At 38.9% G+C, this 21,361-nt stretch overlaps 1 protein-coding gene across 2 annotated transcripts in view; it reads right to left on the bottom strand.

Annotated features, from left to right (window-relative positions):
- The window catches only part of ATRN (attractin), a 189,437-nt gene that overhangs the window by 115,834 nt on the left and 52,242 nt on the right, over positions 1-21,361 (bottom strand). For both annotated transcript variants that reach the window (XM_027559351.1, XM_027559350.1), the window contains exons 2-6: positions 14,348-14,431; positions 11,971-12,084; positions 3,712-3,840; positions 1,368-1,573; positions 35-203 (exon numbers count right to left, since the gene is read on the bottom strand). In XM_027559351.1, the coding sequence (XP_027415152.1) occupies positions 35-203; positions 1,368-1,573; positions 3,712-3,840; positions 11,971-12,084; positions 14,348-14,431 (702 nt within the window). The remainder of the gene's footprint in view (positions 1-34; positions 204-1,367; positions 1,574-3,711; positions 3,841-11,970; positions 12,085-14,347; positions 14,432-21,361) is intronic.

Here is a 21,361-nt window from a genome sequence, read left to right as displayed (position 1 = left end):
TAAGCTTCTTATAAAAATGTTTAAAACAACTTACGCTAGAACCATGTTGTAATCTGAGTGGTTGAACATATATCCGCCAACAACCCACATTATATTTCCATTGACCACAGCTTTGTGAGAGGCTCTGGGGAGCTTTAGGTCAGAATATTCCTCTCGTGTCCAAAATGACTGGTTAGCTGGTACAGGAACTGAACATCCAGGACCTAACAAAACATAACAAATTAGCTTTACAAAATGCAGCTTTCAAATTACTGCATTTCGTGAATCCCCTGGTGGTCCTGATGTTAGGGCTCCACCCTTCTACTGCAGTGGGCACAGGTTAGGGAACTAAGATCCCACATGCCGTGCAGCATGGCCAAAAATAGGAAATTACTTCATTTCAAGTTTTAATCATCTAAATAAATATCTAAAGAATACTTATAGTCTTTCCTTTATAAATATCAGACAAATCCCTTTAATTTGCACTTTCAATTTACTCAAGGCTAGTGACCAAGGATAATCTCTAATAAAATTTAAAATCACACACTTTCTACTGAAGACCTGACCATATCCAGGTTAGGGTTTTTTAGTAATGAAATACTTGCTAAGCAGCTCTCAGAGGAAAGAGTAGACAAAGGAATTATTAATTCAAATGAAAAACTTTATAGAGCTAAAATGTAAAGACTAGTCCTGAATGTGTTATAAACTATCCATTTCCTGGAAAATCAAGAAACTCCATTTCTGAGAGGTGTGGTTTCTGCTCCAGCAAATTGGAAGTTAGTCAAATACTTCAATTGTTTAACTCCTCAACATAAGCCAAACTGAATAAGCCAAAGCATTTAAACAAGCATGGTTCTGGAAATTCAAAATAAAAGTGTTCTGAGAAAGGAGTAAATGTATAAAAAATAAATAACTAAATCAGAAACAGCTGTTAATCACCTACTCCTTGAAGAATTTGCTAAAGGGGTTGTTTAATAATCTTTATCTGTACTAACTGACTACTTTAGGATTCTACTGCATAACAAACTCCAATTTTCTGTAAATTCATTGAAAGTTTCTGTGGAGAGACCATTATTGTCAGCTCTTGTCCCACATCTCAGCTTGGGTCTCTGCTATGTCTTATGGCTGAGACCAAGTTCTTTAAACTCATGAATGAACTGTGAAGAATATTAAAGTGTTTCAAAACTCTATAAAGAGACCACAACCATACATTTATGAAATTCAAAGATTTGTAAGAAGTTGAATAAAGAGATATGAAAACTTAAATGCCTCCTGATATTTGATTAATATAAATGTTACAGATACTAGGAACAAAGTGAATCTACGATTTATTAAGCTAGAAACATTCTGTGGATTAAAAGAAAAAAAAAAAAGAAAGACATTCCTACCTTGCCACTCTGAGAAGCAGGAGCATCCTCTGACATCACTTGAATTGCAGATGCCTCGATGAGGAAAACCACAGTTATTTACACAGTGAGGAATGTCACATGCTTCACCTTTCCAGTTTTCAGAACATTCACATTGAACAGTGTTGCTGCTATTACTGATCTTACATTCTCCTCGGCCTGAGCAATTATTTGGACACATGTCAAAACTATAAAAATAGAGGATGGAAATTAAATCAACACAAAGCAACACTGATTAATTTAGCAGAACTTCCTCCTACATAAGGCTTAAGAAATCTCACTATCTAGCCAGTTTACTCACAAGTATAATTGCAGTACTTACCATTCAGCCTAAATGGGGTCACTCAACCCTGCAGAGCTAGGCAAGTAATAAAATAAAATTAAATCTGTTGGATTCTCATAAAAAAGAGACAAGCTAGCCCACAAATGATAAGCATTATAAAACTGCCAAATGCATGCTTACAAGTCTGGACAAGAAAAGGAAAAAACAAACTAACAACAATACACTACCATCCTCATTCCTCTGGATTGTCTCTGAAAGTTTACAGAATTTGTTTAAGATTATTGCACAGGTGTATTGTAAATTTCTTAGTAAGCTAACCTACCTATCTCACATAGGAGAAAAGAGAAGGGCAGTTTAACTCAACACATGAGTTGTGTTGCATAGCAACATGACTTAATTATATTGACAACACTTTGAAAAGACATAATTCAGATTTTAAAAAGGGGAGATAACAGGATTAGAAGATACTATAAGAGTGTAAGGAACTTAAAATTTTTTTTTTAGCAAAGCATGTCAGAAAATCAGGAATCAATTACAAAAACAAGCTAATTAACATTCATGTGCTGTGCTGTGCTTAGTCGCTCACCTGTGTCTGACTCTTTGCGACCCCATGGACTGTATCAACTCCTCTGTCCATGGGGATTCTCCTGGCAAGAGTACTGGAGTGGATTGCCATGCCCTCCTCCAGGAGATCTTCCCAACCCAGGGATCGAACCCAGGTCTCCTGCATTGTAGGCTGATTCTTTACTGTCTGAGCCACCAAGGAAGCCCAAGAATACTGGAATGGGTAGCCTATTCCTTCTCTAAGGGATCTTCCCAACCCAGGAATCGAACGGGGTCTCTTGCATTCCCAGTGGATTCTTAACTGATTCTACCAGAGAAGCCCAGTTAACATTCATGAAGAAAGTGAAAATGTTAGTCGCTCAGTCATGTCTGACTCTCTGCAACCCCATGGACTATAGACCACCAGGCTCCTCTGTCCCTGGGATTCTCCAGGCAAGAATACTGGAGTGGGTTGCCATTCCCTTCTCCAGGGGATCTTCCCAACCCAGGGATTGAACCCAGGTCTCCGGCAATGCAGGAAGATTCTTTACTATCTGGGTGTAACATTCATGCCTACACCCAAATGTCAGTTCATGATACATCTATAATAAAATTTTGAAAGTGTCTGTATTCAGTATTTTTATAATCTATGTTATAATTTAACACAATAAACGCACATGCCTACTTTTCAAGCCCAGGCTTGTGATGAGCTGCCCAGGCTGCCAAGTCACAAACCTTGGGTACCTAAAAAACTGAATCACCATACTAATCAAGATAAGGACAGCTTTAAACAGTCTTGAAAGTTTACTGAGATCCTGAGAAAATGTGCAAGAAAAAGAACCTAGAATAAAGGTTACACAGGGGGGTCATTAGCTATACCAGGAGTTGTCAAATATATTATGTAAAAGGCCAAATAATATGCATTTTAGGTTTTGTGGGTCACAGAAGTTCTTATCACAGATCCCACTGCCTATGGAATTTTATGAATTTAAATACTTATGAAAATAAACATTAGAAGGAAAAAAGGGAAAAGACAGAGTGAGCCTCTCTCCTACCACAACAAATTCCAAAAGCTGCTCAGAGTCTGTGGTCTACATTTCCTTTGTCATCAACAGGCCAACCTCTTAGTACATGAAAACTACTAATGTTTGTTAAATTGCACTTAGCCAATTCTTCCAATGTTTTTATCCATTAGCGGGAATGGAGAAGCCCCTCTTTTTCAGAAGAAACTCAACAGCAGCAAGACCTAGGTTGCAACTGCTGTCCCACAACTTTGACAATTTACTTTACCTTTTCCTGCCAGTTTCTTCATTTATAAAAGTAGAAAAACAGTGCCTGTATCTGGTTTTTAAAAGAACTTTAAATGAGAAAATTCATGCAAACTGCCAGCACAATGCCTGGCACACTATAAACCTTCAATATATGTTAGTCATTATTATTGTTAAAACAAAGTGTACAGTCTTCTGAAAAAATCACAAATATTAAACTTAAATATCTTACTTGTAAGTGATATTAAATCCAGTCAAGTTATAAGCAGCATCACTAAAAAAATGCAGCAGGGCATAACCTGATGTGGCGATAACCTCTGGGACAGTCTCATTGCCGTCTCTCTCAGGAACAATGAGGCCGCTGAAATGAAAACACGTGTCTTATCAAGGGAAGCACGAGAAGAGACACATCATATGGTGATGGACACAAGTCCAACCGGATTTCACTCTTGTAATTTGAAAAGTCACTTCTAGGAAGAAAGGTAAATTCCTATGATAAACGCACAGGAACAGATCTGAATCTTTTGCTGGGCTTTCCTCTATTCTAGGGTGTATTTCTAATGAGATTTGAAATCAGTGACCCTATTCTTTTCTTAGTAAAATTTTTTATAATATTCCTCTGAAAAACTGAGTAAACCTCTACAATCACAGAATGTAACAAACTTTATTAGCTGATGGATACTAAACATATACCACGAAAGACATGAAAAGTAAAAATAGAAATAACAGTCTGATATACAAACACCCATAATCCCAATACTATTAGCATTCTGATGTATTTTATTTGCCTAACTGATGCCATATTACACCTTATATTCTATTTTTCTAAGTAATAGTCCATAATCTTTCTACGTCTCTAACTCCCTCAGAGCTTTTAGAACCTTACTCAGAGCTCAGCACACAATAGTATCTGTTGGGTCTTTGTAAAGAGAAAGAACTACTGAGTCTAAGGGTCTAAATGGCGGTTTTAAAGCTCTCAATTCATATACCAACTTGCTTTCCAGAAGAGAGATGCTGACTCGAAATCCCACCAAGACACCTCATCCTGACAACAACAAGGATTTGGTTCAGTTCAGTTGCTCAGTTGTGTCTGACTCTTTGCGACCCCATGAACCGCAGCACGCCAGGCCTCCTTGTCCATCAAGAACTCCTGGAATCCACCCAAACCCACATCCATCAAGTCGGTGATGCCATACAACTATCTCATCCTCTGTCGTCCCCTTCTCCTCCTGCCCTCAATCTTTCCCAGCACCAGGGTCTTTTCCATGAGTCAGCTCTTCACATCAGGTGGCCAAAGTATAGGAGTTTCAGCTTCAACATCAGTCCTTCCAGTGAACACCAGGACTGATCTTTAGGATGGACTGGTTGAATCTCCTTGCAGTCCAAGGGACTCTCAAGAGTCTTCTCCAACACCACAGTTCAAAACCATCAATTCTTCGGTGCTCAGCTTTCTTCACAGTCCAACTCTCACATCCAGACATGACCACTGAAAAAACTATAGCCTTGACTAGACGGACCTTTGTTGGCAAAGTAATGTCTCTGCTTTTTAATATGCTGTCTAGGTTGGTCATAACTTTCCTTCCAAGGAGTAAGCGTCTTTTAATTTCATGGCTACAATCACCATCTGCAGTGATTTTGGAGCCCAAAAAAATAAAGTCTGACATCTATTTGCCATGAAGTGATGGGATCGGATGCCATGATATTAGTTTTCTGAATGTTGAGCTTTAAGCCAACTTTTTCACTCTCCTCTTTCACTTTCATCAAGAGGCTCTTTAGTTCTTCTTCACTTTCTGCCCTAAGGGTGGTGTCATCTGCATATTTAGCTTGGCTAGTTTAATATATGAAAGTGATCTTTTTAACTATGGGTTTGAGCTTCTCTTATGCTCCTGAGTTTGATTTTTCCTATGTTTACTTTCCATCTTTTGCTTTTCTTCATATGCTCATATCTTTTGCCCAGTTATCATTCAGTACCACCATAATCTCATTCAGAAAAAGCCTAACTCCTTATCAGGCCCTGTGTAATCTGTTCCACACACACAACCCCATCCCATGAACAAACATCTCATCTGTTACAGATGGTCCCCAACTTATGGATGGTTCAATTTAAAATCTTTTGACTATAATTTTTTGACTTACAATGGTACAAAAGGAACTCATTTTCAGTAGAAACTGTACTTAGAATTTTGAATTTTGACTTCCTCCCAGGCTAGTGATATGCTGTATGATACTCTTTCACGGTGCTAGGCACTGGCACAGAGCTGCAGCCCTCAGTCAGTCACATGATCACAAAGGTAAACAATTACTCTGTACCCAGACAACCATTCTGCTTATCACTTTCAGTACCGTATCAATAAATTACATGAGATAGTCAACATTAATTATAAAATAGGCTTTGTGTTAGATGACTTTCCCAACTACAGGCTAATATAAGTGTTCTTAGCACATTTAAAGTGGGCGAGGCTAAGCGATGTTGTTCAATAGGTGAGATGTATTAAATGTATTAAAATATTGTCAGCCTAGAATGGGTTTATCAGGATGTAATCCCATCATAAGCTAAAGAAGATCTGTACTTTCTTCCTTTCACTCACTCGACCCCAGACATGCTGGCTTCTTTTCTTTCCTAGAGCACACATTTTGGAGTCTACGACTGTCTTAAATGCTCATTCATTATGACCTAATAATTCTATTTCTTAGTAGAAGAAACACTTACTCATGTACACAAAGACAAATACATAAGAATCCTCACTATAGCACTATTCAGAATGAGAACAGGTTGAAACCACATAAATGGTCATTCAGAAGCTGGATGAATGAGTCATTACATACATGGAGGTCTCTGGGACTAACAAGGCACTCATCAAGCCATTCTGATGAGTAGGAAAAAAAAAAAAAAACAAGCATTAAGACAACAGGCCTAGTGTATGTGTACATTTACGTGTATTTAATAAGTGCATATAAAAATGAATGGAAGAGCATATAAGCAGGGTGTGAGGAGGAAGAAGGGATAGGATGTTTATTCAACAAGTTTTTAATATGAAGGCAGAACTCTAGGAAACCAATGACCCTGAAAGTGCTCTGCTGCTGCTACTGCTGCTAAGTCGCTTCAGTCGTGTCCGACTCTGTGCGACCCCATAGACGGCAGCCCACCAGGCTCCCCCGTCCCTGGGATTCTCCAGGCAAGAACACTGGAGTGGGTTGGCATTTCCTTCTCCAATGCATGGAAGTGAAAAGTGAAAGTGAAGTCACTCAGTCATGTCCGACTCTGTGCAACCCCATGGACTGCAGCCTACCAGGCTCCTCTGCCCATGGGATTTTCTAGGCAAGAGTACTGGAGTGGGTTGCCATTGCCTTCTCTGAAGGTGCTCTAGGGGTTGCAAAATAGTGAAGCATTTTCTACTATGTATTCAACTGACAAATACTAAGTACTTACTACAAGTAAGCCACTGTTCTAGGTACAGTGAAGACGTCTCTGCCCTTACTGGAGTTCACCTCTCAGAGAAAGAATAAATAAGCCTAGATAATCAGTCCCCTATGCCTGGCCCACAGGTGTGTATACATAATGTCAGGCAGAGGTAAAGGCTATACATGGAAATAAAACAGTAAAAGAGCAGAAAGTGCTACTTTAGAAAGGGCATTTAGGGAAGGACTCTTGGAAGAACTGACATTTGATCACAGATCTAAATGAAGGTTTCAACCATCACCATACTTTCATCAGTTTTATACCCCAGAACTCTAAAACACTGAGAGATAAGTACTTGAACGAGTAGGATTACCCAGAAAAAGGCAAGTCAAAAGCAACCTTGGCATAACAAACACTGACACAGGAAAAGACTGGGGGCTTCAGTCACAAGTTGGACACTCTGTTATTCTTGTATGAATTTTAAGATCACAGAGATGTGAACTCTGATTCTCGTTCCAAAAGCCTAGACATGTTGTTAACATCTCTGAGCCTTAGCTTCCTCAAAAGCACAATGAAAGAAATTCTATCTACCTCACAACCAAGTAACGAGAATCAAACTGTTAAAGCAAGTGAAGTGTTTAAATAGTGTCTCACACTAGTGGGTGCCCAGTAAGAGATGGCTTCTAATACTTATTATTTATACGGTGGGGACATGTATAGAACGAATGACTGAATGGGTGGTGGGAGAAAGGATGGAGAGCCACAGAAGGAGAGGGACTAGATGACCACATTGCTGATGGGGATCAGCTTCCCTACGGTCAGAGAGACTCAGGCATTTGCTTCTTTTCACTTCAACAACTTGAAACTGTGACAGTTTTGGAATGTGCTTTCTCCCAGTGTGAAAATAAAATTGGTTTATGACCAAAAAATAGGGGCTTCCCTGATAGCTCAGTTGGTAAAGAATCCACCTGCAATGCAGGAGACCTCAGTTCAATTCCTGGGTCAGGAAGATCTCCTGGAGAATGGATAGGCTGCCCACTCCAGTATTCCTGGGCTTCCCTTGTGGCTCAGCTGATAAAGAATCCACCTGCAATGTGGGAGACATGGGTTCGATCCCTGGGTTGGGAAAATCCCCTGGAGAAGGGAAAGGCTACCCACTCCAATATTCTAGCCTGGAGAATTCCATGGACTATACAGCAAAGAACTGGACATGACTGAGCAACTTTCACTTTCATGACAAAAATAAACTTTTAAAGAAAAAAGGAATACAAACATCAACCCAGTGTGCAAGGCAATAGAAAGTGTGTGGGTGAGAAAGTGATGGTGCAGGTGGGCCATTCAACTGTGACCCAGAGCTGCCTCCACCTCCCTGTCCCCTGCCCCTAGGCAGGTGAATAACTGCAGACTCAGCTTAGGCTGCAGCCAGCAGTTCAACTTGAGAATCAAGAACTGCTTGCCCTGGGGTTCTTCATAATCTTGTATTTTAAACACAGAGTATCACTGTTCAGAACCATTTTTGAAAATCACTGAACTAAAGATACTGTCTTAATTCAACATAACTGTCCCAGACAGACATGGACTCTCTAAACACACCTAGGGCACAACCTGACGTTGCCAACTACACTGTGTAAGTTTACTAGTAATCCTCAGTTGTTGTTCTTTTTAAAAAATATTTATTAGTTTATTTCTTTTGCTGTGTCAGGTCTTAGTTGCTGCACTTTGGCTCTTTGTTGTGGCGCATGGGCTTCTTTCTAGTTGTGGTGTGCAGGCTTAGCTGCCCCGAGGCATGTGAGATTTTAGTTTCCTGACCAGGGATCAAACCCACGTCCCCTGCATCGGAAGGCAGATTCTTAACCACTGGGCCCCCAGGGAAGTCCCAGTAATCCTCAGTCTGACACACCCGTCTACTTGTAAAACACTACACTCAAGGACAGGCAGATGTGGAAGGTAAGCCAGATTCTTAAAGTCAGGGATAGGAGCCAGGGGATGGGCCAGACAACATCTATACTTCTGACTGGTGAAGGAAGATCTACAGTCACAAAAGAGATTTGACTTGCCACAGTCTGACCATGATTTCAACACAGTGTTGGACACAAAGACTGACTCCCGCTTTCACAAGACTTCCTCTAACAGCTCTTCATCACAGTCTAAACAACTGCCTCCTCAGTATTTGACTTTCTTAAAAACAACAACAAAAACTTCTAAAAGGAATAAAAATGTTCTCAGAGAGGAAAACTACTCTCCCTGCTGCATCATCACTACCACCTCTGCGTCTTCTTCCCAAAAGATATGAGCAGAGCTGGCAGGTGTTCCACACAGGTGCTACGCTTTCACATTTGTTGACGTGAATGCACCACAAAATCATAATGTTGTACAACTGGATGAGAGTTGCTCCAGTGGTTCTCAAACTTGCCAAGCAGTGGAACTCTGTTAAACAAACTTTATTCAGAACTTCAACATATAAAAGATAAATGTAATCAACCAGTTCAGTATCCAACTCAACTTGACGGTTTGTGATGCACTCAGTGAAACACAGTACACCACCTTCTGTTCAGGCTTCAGAAGCTGAGGAGCAGAGCACTTAAATGACCTGTTCAGACTCATGAAGAGATGTGGGCAGAACTCAGATTAGAAGTCCACATCTTCTGAATCCTGTGTGGCTCTCCTTTTCTTTATTTGGCTTAACAATCTGCCTCCAAGCTCACTCTGTTCTGGTCCCCACAGCACATTACACTGGATTGATTCCTCTACCCAAAGTCCTCCTGACCCAACGGCACTCCTCAGCATCCCATCTTTGTGAAAGTGCCTTATGACTAACAGTTATTTTCACATTCTTTGGTATATCAGTGCTTCAAGAGTCTGTGTTTCAGGGAAATTTCAATTATTAAACATACATTGCCTCACTATGATTTTAGAAGATGCACACTCAAATATGTCATAAGTTAAATTTTAACACAATCAATAATTACTTTATACCTGTCAGTAAATAAACTTTTTAATAGAAACTTAAAAATCCTCCTGTTGTCTGTACATTTACTTTGGCTTCTCTCAAAAGTCAATGACTAAAACAGTTATACCCTTCTGTTTATTTGTTGCTGCTACTGGTTCACATGTCTGCTCATTAAATACACAGTCAGGTGAACTATATGGTTATGCAAACCCACTTGGCAAATGTTCCCACAGAGCTACTGGCAAGCTCATTCAAAGTGCCTGGCACACAGAAGGGACTCCATGAATTTTAATTAACAAATGCAGTTACCAAGTGAACCTTCAACATGTTCAACATATACTATTATCATGACAGCATCATACTATAGATATAATAGTTTTTGTGCCTATGTTAAAGTTTGGTGTGCTTCTTGCTATAATACAAGGTATGAGTCAAATTCTGGGATAAATATAGATAGTCCAACATGTGGCCAATCCTCAATGGCACCCCACTCCAGTACTTTTGCCTGGAAAATCCCATGGACGGAGGAGCCTGGTGGGCTGCAGTCCATGGGGTCGCTAGGAGTCGGACACAACTGAGCGACTTCACCTTCACTTTTCACTTTCGTGCATTGGAGAAGGAAATGGCAACCCACTCCAGTGTTCTTGCCTGGAGAATCTCAGGGACGGGGAAGCCTGGCGGGCTGCCGTCTATGGGGTCGCACAGAGTAGGACACGACTGAAGTGACTTAGCAGCAGCAGCATAGCCTATCCACCCTGTTCTTTGGTCCTCTAAGTGAATCTCTGAAACCCAGAAAATGACCTTGGTTCTCAGTTCAAAGATATATTGGAGAGATTTCTAAGCCAAAGGGAGTGGAGAAATACAAGGGTACATTAGTCCTCTGACCTCATCTGTCCTCTGCCTTCTTGTGTTTGGCTTCTCGCCTTCTGTTATCTCCTCATTCATATGAGACATCAACCAGCCCCACGTGAGGAATACAAAAAATATTGTTAAATTGATTTCTTTTAAAGTCAGAGAACTAAAATATTTGAGGGGAAGAAATCAAGAAAGTCAGTTGTAGATGAAAAACTGACAACTATGACTCTCTGGTGCTGCTGCTGCTAAGTTGCTTCAGTCGTGTCCGACTCTGTGCGACCCCATAGACGGCAGCCCACCAGGCTCTCCCATCCCTGGGATTCTCCAGGCAAGAACACTGGAGTGGGTTGCCATTTCCTTCTCCAACGCATGAAAGTGAAAAGTGAAAGTGAAGTCGCTCAGTTGTGTCCGACTCCTCTCGACCCCATGAATTGCAGCCTACCAGGCTCCTCCGTCCATGGGATTTTCCAGGCAAGAGCACTGGAGTGGGGTGCCATTGCCTTCTCCATGACTCTCTAAGGATATGCATTTCAGAAAACATATTTTAAAAATCCTCTGTAGAGTAAAAGGAAGAAAACTAGACCAGTTTTGAATTCACATGTGGTCAAAAATATGATAAATAACACAGCTATTGACTGTTGATAAAAAGTAAAATGCCAAAACAATTCAGAATACCCCATATATTTGGTGTTAAACTGTTTAACTATAAACACAAAATATACTTTCTGAAAAAAAAATCACAACACATAACTGGAATGCTTCTCATTATCCACAGATAACCACTGCTCATTTATGTATATTCTTCCAGAACTTTTTCCTCACCCATGCTAAGGTATTTACATAATTACATATCACACATACACACAACTACATATGAATACAACAAATAATTCCTGAATGCTTATGCAATGAGGAACACAACAAGGATCAAAATGAACATGATTCCTGATTTCATTTTTTAACAGAAATATTATTAGTTAATATATTACAAAACATTTTCAGATGTATACTTCACCACCACCACAAGTAGGTAAACTTGATACTACTATCACAGTTTTACAGATCAGGAAACTAAAAAGAGAGTATTTTGCCCCGCAAAGTTACCCAGTAGTTACAGGCAACGAAGTCAGGACTAGCACACAACCGACAGGACTCCATAACTAGTACTCTTTCCATGAAAACGTTTTAAGTGATAAAAAGGTGAATCCAGTGAGAATACAGTCTAGGAGATACATGAATTCAGAAATCAAATAATGGTTCATTATTATTTATATGACTGAGCTTACCTAAAGGCAGCAACTAGGGGTGCATAAATTGAGTCCCCGTCATAAACATATAAATGGTCCCAACTACACTCTGTAGCAAAATGATTGAAACGAAGTCTCATTATTCTATTTGGCCTGAAAAGAACAGAAAAAAGTAATTTATACTAATCATCATCACTCCCAAACATTTGAGAAAAAAACAGTTTTTTAAAGAATCTATAGAGAAAAGAAATTAAGCACTCCTTCACTTGTCAAAGATTTCCTTAGTACTTGCTATGTGCAAAAGATCACCAAACATGCAATGGTAAACAAAATATACACGGTCTATGCATCCTGGACCTCACAGTCACCATTCTTTACCAATTCATTAGCCCTTCTTAGTCAACTTCAGACGCCATACTACCTCATTTCACAAACATACCTGTCGATCCTCTAAACTCACCTGCCCCTCTGCCTTTTCATGGAACTCCCTGGAAAATCCCCAATCTAGAGAAAAAAGTTTATCTGCTTTGATCTAGACTGAATCTAGAGGAAAAAAGCCATGCTGGAAAAAGTCACACCACTGGGTAGGCTGGTTCCAGTACTGGTGCTCTGATTCTGCCAGATGTCTTCCTAATTAACTTTCAAGTACTATTTCAAACCACTCAGTCCCATCTACCTGCTTATGCTCAGCACGCAGACAAAATTTTCTCAAATTCCTGTTTTCCAAAATAGGTACACACCTATCTACTTTTCCTTCTATCTCTGAAATATTTAAGATCTCCCTCTCTTCTGAAACTCCACACCCACACTTAAATCTCTTCAAGTATCACATATCTTATAAAAAACAAAACAAAAAAACTTCAAATCCCAACTCTCCTTCCAGCTACTAATGCACCTGTCCCTTTCTCCTCTGAAATGCCACAGAAGACTTTGCTTTTCTCAAATTCTTCACATCCCACTCTTCATTCTCCAACCTGGCTTTAGCACAAACACTCTATTCAAAAAGTTTTTGGTACTATCCACACCATCTATATCTTGGTGATTTCTAACTATAAGTCTCCAGCCTGAATCTTTTGTCTACTTCATATTTTGTGTCTAAATAACATCCCTAATCAAACATCTAAATAAATACATAAACAAGTTAACTTACATGGTGATGAATACTGCAAAGAAATTAAAGGAATGTGATGTATTAATAGTAGTACAACAAGTGGTGGGGAAATACTCCAGAAAGTTATGGAAAAGATTAAAATAGTGAGAGGTAAGCCATGTGAAAAGTTGGAAGAGACAATGTTTCAGACAGAGAGAACAACAGTCTTAAAGTCTTAGACTTAAGAAGTTGATGTGTCCGAGCAACATGAAGAAAATCAGCATGTGTGAAACAGCAAACAGAAGAAGCCACGAGATAAGAAGTGAGTGAGAAGTGCGCAAGGGACAAAGGTAAAAACTGGAGCTGGAGGCCAATTTCAAGGCTTTTACAGTGGCCCAGGAGAAAAGAGGATGGTTGGTGGTTCTTTCAGTAACTGTAGAGTTGAAAACGAAAGGGAAAGCATGGGTCCTACTACTAATGGAAAGAAAGGTACCTGCTGACTGGTAACACCTGCCATGGAACTGTTAGGTTAGCAAGAAATAAACTTCTATAGATTAAATCACTAAAAATAATAATGAAATAAGCTAACCAACAAACAAATAAAAAGGGCAATCCAAACCTCCTGCCTTCCCTGCTACCTATTCAAGCAAAATTTTCTTTACATACTTCAACCATAATAAAATACTCTGTTTTCTAACTATCACAATCAAAAATATATACATTTCTGGTATGTATAATTCATCTGCAAATCAACACAAATTTTAAAATTAACACTGAAGATTAAGAAAAAAATTTTTTTGTTGTTGTCGTTCAGTCGCTAAGTCGTGTCTGACTCTTTGTGACCCAATGGACTGCAGCACACCAGGCTCCCCTGTCCTCCACTATCTCCCAGAGTTTGCTCAAATTCATGTCCATTAAGTGTGATAAGAGAAGGAAACGGCAACCCACTCCAGTATTCTTGCTTGGAGAATCCCATGGACAGAGAAGCCTGGCGGGCCATGGTCCATGGGGTCGCAGAGAGTCGGACACAACTGAAGTGACTGAGCATGCAAGTCGGTGATGCTTTCTAACCATCTCATCCTTTGCCATCCCCTTCTCATTTTGCCTTCAATCTTTCCCAGCATCAGGGTCTTTTCCAATGAGTTGGCTCTTCACATCACATGGGCAAAGTATTGGAGCTTCAGCTAATCAAATTCACTTGTGAAAGAAAAGTTTATCAAATAAAAAATATTTTAAGTTGATATAGACTGTTAATTTTACTTGTTGGAAAAGTAATCTCACAATGAGCTCTATCTTAAAAAAGAAAAAAAAGTCATTATTACTTACTGTCCTTCAATGAGCCATGTGCATTTTGTTTTATATTTATAATTTCCAGGTCCATCTGTTATAAATCCAGAAGATCCAGTTAGTCTGTAATTAAATAAAGTTCAAACTCATAAAAATTTCATGTATTAATAATATCCTTCTTAATTCTCAATACAATCCAAGTGGGTACACTGATACATATTATGGCCAAAAGAAAATGACTGGATAGTTATTTCATTCAGATTACACAAATCTGGATGAAACAAAATCTAGTCATATACTTAAGAAAAGGGGATACAAACATATGAAAACCAAAAGGAATGAACAAAAACACCAAAATTTTTCCAGCTAAGATGGGAAAATCACATTTTGCACTATAAAAATGGCCACAAGAAGTGACTTATAAGTTGGTTTTTAAAAAATAAGGCCACACAGTTACCATTACAAGAAAAATGTGCTAATACAATAAACATGCTGTGGCCAGCATAATTGTGATGGGCAAGCACATCAATCCACAACACCCAACAGCTGAAGTGGCAATCCACTGCATTCCATTAGCAGTATACATCAGCACCTACTCCCCACACACACGCCAAGCTTGGAAGTTTATCAATATTTTTAGGTCTTGCCAATGATAGGCACATCCTAGTATCTCATTGATATTTTTACTGGTACTAATGCTAACGTATGAGTTTTTTCTTATATGTTTTGATCATCTGCATTTTCTCCTTTGCAAATTAAGATTCCATATTCTTTACCTATTTTGCTACCAAGTTGTTGTTGTTGTTCAGTCACTAAGTTGTGACTGACTCTTTGCAACACCAGGAACTGCAGCATGCCAGGCTTCTCTGTCCTTCACTGTCTCCCTGAGTTTGCTCAAACTCATATCTGTTGAACCAATGATACCACCCAATCATCTCATTCTCTGTCACCCCCTTTTCCTCTTACCCTCAATCTTTCCCAGCATCAAGGTCTTTTCCAATGAATTCACTCCTTGCATCACATTTAAGAGCTCTTTTTATATCAAGGAGCTCCCATTTGTATGGTAAATGTACTATAAATATATTTCCTCAGTTTATTTTTTCTTTATACTTTGTGTCTACTATCTTTTGCTATATAGAAAATTTTAATATATAAGAAGGATGCTATCTTTCCTAATAGCTGTTTCCAGATCACTTTTCCTCCCTATTCCATCAACAATGTCAGCTTTTCTGAAACAGATGCTCTCTTCTGGATCTGCATTCCTTACTTTCTGAGTCACCTACTGACACACCAGTTACTCCTCTTCACCTACTCAAAATATCAGCATCTATTTCACTAACCTCCACTCAACCATAATAAAGATGTTCCACCCAAAGCCCAGCAACTCCATATTTTAAACTTCACCATTAAGAATCTTTTCCTCTACCCTACTTTAGTTACCAACTCTTTTCAGACCTGCTGTTAGTAAAAGCTCTACCACCAAAATCTCCATTTAAGGTGACCTACACTCTGATGACCATTTCTGCTTTCTCTAGTTCATTTAGCCTAGCTCCCCCTCTCTAGTGAGTCTCCAGCCCCAGAGACCACAATCCACAAACTCTTCATGTTCGTCACTCACACATCCCGCTTTCCAACTTACCTAGTTATGATTCCTGGGTCCATCACAAATACCATCCCCTGAAAATCCCTCGACATCTTCGCATTCTCTCTCTTGCTGTACTTGCCTGATATCAATGTCTCTGTGTCTTATTCCCCAACATCCATCCCATTCCCAAAATGTCAGTCTAAGCCAATCATGATTTCCTGTGCCCTCGTGCCAATTAGAAATGTGTATCAGTTAAGTTCTAATGTAATTCACAGAAAAACCTAAATAGTAATGACTTTAACCAAGATATAAAGCCCAAACGTAAGCAACCCGGAGCACATAAAGCATTTCTATGATCATTAGGCACTTCTATCTTGTTGCTCTTGTCCTCCTCAACATGTGCTTCCACCTCATAATCCAAGATGGCTGCACAAACTCCAATTATCATCTCCTTATTCTACGCAGCAGGAAGGAGTTGCAAGGAAACAAGGTACATACGCCCTTTCCTCTAAGTCAAAAATGACCATTCAACTTACCCCCTAGCCAAAACTTAGACATACCTAAATGTACAGGGAGGCTGAGAAATAGAGCCATTATCCCAGATGACCATGTATATACTCAGTGAAAAATCAGGACTCTTTATTGAAGAGGAGAAAGGCTATTATTTGGGTCACAGCATGTAATCTAATCTTAGGTGTGAGGGGAAGTCTGATGGAAGGCTTCTAGGAAATATTTCCTCATTCCTACGAAAGATAGTGTGGTAGATAGGAAGCTATGCCACCTAGACCTCCTCTTCAAGAAAAGACTTGTTGCCAGCTGCAGAAGCGATTGTGGTCCACAGACAGCACCCAGATGTCAGTTCCATCAGGAGCTGCCTTACCTCAGGCCATGCCCTTCCAAGTACAGTCCATCCTAGAATGGATATAAAGGCTGGGCATTTTTCAATTTAACACAGGACAACTCTGGCAAGCAATCATTACTCCAGAGCTCTCTTTTGTCAGGCCTGCATTGAAACTCAACTTCTTCCTTTGCCCAGTTCTGCTTCCTGCCCCTTCCTCACCTAGATGTTATACCTAACTTGTACTTCAAACTTTATCTCAGCAAATGCTTTTAAGAAACCCAACCTGTGACAGAAATCCTGAGACCAGCCTTCTTCCACTGGACTTTGCTGTGTTTGGATTTTAATTTAGTCATTATGCCATGAGCCAGAACACAAAGCCAGCACCAAGGGTGACAAATCAAAGGTGAGTGCAAAGGTCCCTGAAGAATAGTACAAAACAACCACGGAGACCACCCCAATTTTATAGGTAAATAAATTTCCCACTAGCTCAGTTTTGTGGTATTCTACTATACTTTCCTCTTAAGAGTTTCTACAGACTTCACATGGACTTGTTAAGCTATTTGCAAATATACATCACTTTTGGAAAAAGATTATTTTATTTTAAATATTTACTTTGTATCTTTAAACATACATTTACATAATTTTACAGATAATGAATAGATGTGATCAGACAGGCTTTTTAGGGTCAACTAAAGGACAATTCTCCTTTTTCTTTCTTTACCGCCCTCTCCAGGTACTTCCCCCTTCTCCCCACCAAGATAAACATTTGACCACCTCACAAGCATTCTTATTTTTCTTCATACCTACAAGTTCCTAACAAGAATGTCCCTGATGAGTAGCCTCTAATGGTTCTCTTAAATCAGTTTTGGTTATACAAATTATTATTACACTAATCTTCTTATATCGTCCTCTTCTTCATTCAACAAAACTTTGTGGGAAATGCTCCAAGATATTGGGAACTGGTTTAATTCATGTAGCATAAATTCTACCCTACAATATATCATTTTTTTTCTGCCTTTCTCCAACTTTCTCATTTTGTTTTCAGTTGGTTGGCAGTATGTACACTGCTGCAGTAAATATCCCTATAATGTGACCTTACTTGTGCTTTTATTTCTAAGGAAATAATCTTAGGAGGAGGATTACCAGACCAAAAGAAATATGAATTTTAATTGTTGACCAGGCCGCAAATTATTTTCCAAAAGACTGTAACAATTCACATTTGCACCAATGATAAATGAAAATATTCTATTCTCTACATCCCTTCTATATTAGGTGTTCTTGTTTCCTTTAAATTTTACTAGTTTTTAATTCAAAATTCCTTGTATTCTAGTAAATGGCCTGCAACTGGTTACTGAAAACATAAAGAGATTTGAAAGGGGAAGGCCAGGAATATTAACCTAAAATTTCAGGTCTAATTTTTCAGTATAATTAGTGGTCTAGGTATGGACTCTGGTACTTCCCATGTCTTCACCAGCAGCAACACAAAAGCATCAAACTGAAACACAGACATTTTAACAACACAAGACCAGAAACTTAAAAGAATTAACTCCTTGCTATTACTAATTTTCCCACTTAAGAATACATAGAGGGCAATTCTGCGATGGAAATGAATACAGGGAAAATAGGGGAATCCTCTATAGGAGGCAGGTTTCAAAGGAATAATCTTGTAACTTGTAAACCACATCTAACAGTTTGCAACCCCATGGACTACAGCTTGCCAGGCTTCTCTGTCCATGGGATTTCCCAGGCAAGAATACTGGAGTGGCTTGTCATTTCCTTCTCCAGGGGATCTTCCTGACCCAGGGATCAAAACTCCGTCTCCTGAATTGCAGGCAGAGTCTTTACTGCTGAATCACAAGGGAAACCCCATCTTGTAACTATTTCTAACTTACTTGTATTATTATTACCAGACAATATAACATGTAAAACCTCAACTTTTTTCATCTGTTAAAAATTTTCTTGGGACTTTCCTGGTAGTCCAATGGTTAAGAATCTGCCTTCCAACACAGAGGATGTGGGTTTGATCCTTGATCGGGGAACTAAGATCCCACATGCCATGAGACAACTAAGCCCACGGGCCACAACCACTGAGCCCACGCACTCTTGAGCCCATGCACCACAACAAGAGAAGGCCACATGTGCTGCAACTAGAGAAAGCCAGAGCACTGAAACAAAGACCCTGTGCAGCCAAAAATAAGTAACACCATGTTCATCTTCCCAAGGGAAATCTTACACTCCAGAAAGACATTACTTAACAAAGTTGGGACTGCTTAGGAAATGTTCCTGGGCCTACATGTTTATTAAAACTAGGTGAATTAATCTCTTAAAAAAGAGAAAATGGTTTTCTTTATGGTCAAGTACCTTGAACATTAATAAACTTTGATCAAATTTCCTTGGATATTTGAAAAAGAAATCTATTGTGGCAATGTATACTTATGTATGTGTTGTTGCTGTTTAGTCACTAAGTCATGTCCGGCTCTTTTGAGACCCCATGGACTATAGGCCGCCAGGCTCCTCTGTCCAGGGGATTTCCCACACAAGGATACTGGAATGGGTTGCCATTTCCTTCTCCAGGAAATCTTCCCGACCTACGGATCAAACCCATGTCTTCTGCATTGGCAGGTGGATTCTTTACCACTGAGCCACCAGGGAAGCCCGTATTTATATACACACAAACATAATTAAGTTTACTGAATGCACTATTCAATTCCTTTTATATTTTTGTTTATAAAAAATCTACCAAATCTAATTCAGATGAATGTATACTGAAATGAGGTACTATGACTGCTCCATCACTGACATTTCTCATTTTTTTTTTGCTTTCTGTATTTATTTAGCCATACAAGCTTACAACTATGAGACCTTCATAAATTATGCCTATTAACTCATTTAACTTATTTGATACTCAAATTCCACTTTGTCTATAACTACTGATTTTTCTTCATTTTCCTGGGCCTTAAATATTTACTCAACTCCTTATTTTTTATATTTCTTTATATTGCATTGACCAAAAAGTTTGTTTAGTTTTTTCCATAAGATGGCTCTGGTAGTGCTCAGTTGTCTTTAATTTCATTCAAAACAATTGTGTAGGACTGTATTGTGACAACTGTAATATCAGTGTACATTTTTTTTAAAAAGCAGAAAAATCAGTGAATTTTTGTGTAGCAATTTTAATATTGAAGATGGAAGAAAAAAAGCAACACTCAGCATATTATGCTTTATTATTTCAAGAAAGGTAAAAATGCAAGTGAAATGCAAAAAAAGTTTTGTATAATGTCTGGGAAAGGTGCTGTGACTGATAGAATGTACTAAAAGTGGTTCACCAAGTTTCGTGTTGAAGATTTCTGGCTGGATGATACTTCACAGTCAGGAAGACCAGTTGAAGCTGACAGCAATCAAATTGAAAACATCAGTATTATACCACATGGGAGACAGTTGACATACTCAAAATACCCAAATCAAGTGCTGAAAAGCATCTGCATCAGCTTTGTTATGTTAATCGTTCTGATGTCTGGGTTCCACATAAGTGAAAAAAACCTTCCTAACTGTATTTTTGTATTCAGTTCTCTACTGAAATTTAACAAAAACATTCCATTTTTAAAACCGATTGTAATGGGCAATGAAAAGTGGATATTGAACAATAATGTAGAACAGAAGAGATCATGGGACATGTGAAATGAACCACCACAAACCACACCAAAGGCCAGTCTCCATCCAAAAAAGATGCTGCTGTGTACATGGTGGGATTAAAAGGGAGTCCTCTATTATGAGTTCCTTCCAGAAAACCAAACAATTCTAACAAGTACCATTCCCAATTAGACCAACTGAAAGCAGCACTCAACGAAAAGTGTCTGGAATCAGTCAACAGAAAATGCATAATCTCCCATCAGGACAAAACATGGCCGCATGTTTCTCTGATGACCAGGCAAAAACTGTTACAGCTTGGCTGGGAAGTTCTGAGTCATCCAGGTATTCACTGGACATTGCACCTTCAGATATCCATTTATTTCAGTCTTTACAAAATTCTCTTAATGGAAAAAAATCTCAGTTCCCTGGAAGATTGTAAAAGGCACATGAAACAATTCTTTGCTCAAAATGAATAAGTTTTAGAAATATGAATGGGCCTGAAAAATGGCAGAAGGTACTGGAGTGAAATGGTGAATACATTGTTCAATAAAGTTCTTAGTGAAAATGAAAAATGTGTTCTACTTTTACTTAAAAATTGAAGGACTTTTTTGGCCAACTCAATTAAATTTTCAAAAATTTATTTCTTCTTTTCAATTTTTAAATTAAAAAAAATTATTTTATATTGGAGTATAATTGATTATAGTTATAGTACAGTCATTATGTTATTTTCAGTTGTACAACAAAGTGATGCAGTTATATGTACATGAGTCTATTCTTTTCAAATTCTTTTCCCATTTAGGTTATTATAGTATTGAATAGAGGCTTCCCTGGTGGCTCAGACAACAAAGAATCTGCCTGCAATGTGGGAGACCTGGGTTCAATCCCTGGGTTGGGAAGATCCCCTGGAAGTGGGCATGACAACCCACTCCAGTATTTTTGCCTGGAGAATCCCCGTGAACAGAGGAGCCTGGTGGGCTACAGTCCATGGGGTCACAAAAAA

The sequence above is a fragment of the Bos indicus x Bos taurus genome, chromosome 13 (assembly GCF_003369695.1).
Source record: "Bos indicus x Bos taurus breed Angus x Brahman F1 hybrid chromosome 13, Bos_hybrid_MaternalHap_v2.0, whole genome shotgun sequence".
In the NCBI taxonomy this organism is placed as follows: Eukaryota; Metazoa; Chordata; class Mammalia; order Artiodactyla; family Bovidae; genus Bos; species Bos indicus x Bos taurus.
Note: the sequence above shows the minus strand (reverse complement) of the source record. Positions and strands in the feature narration are given on the sequence as shown.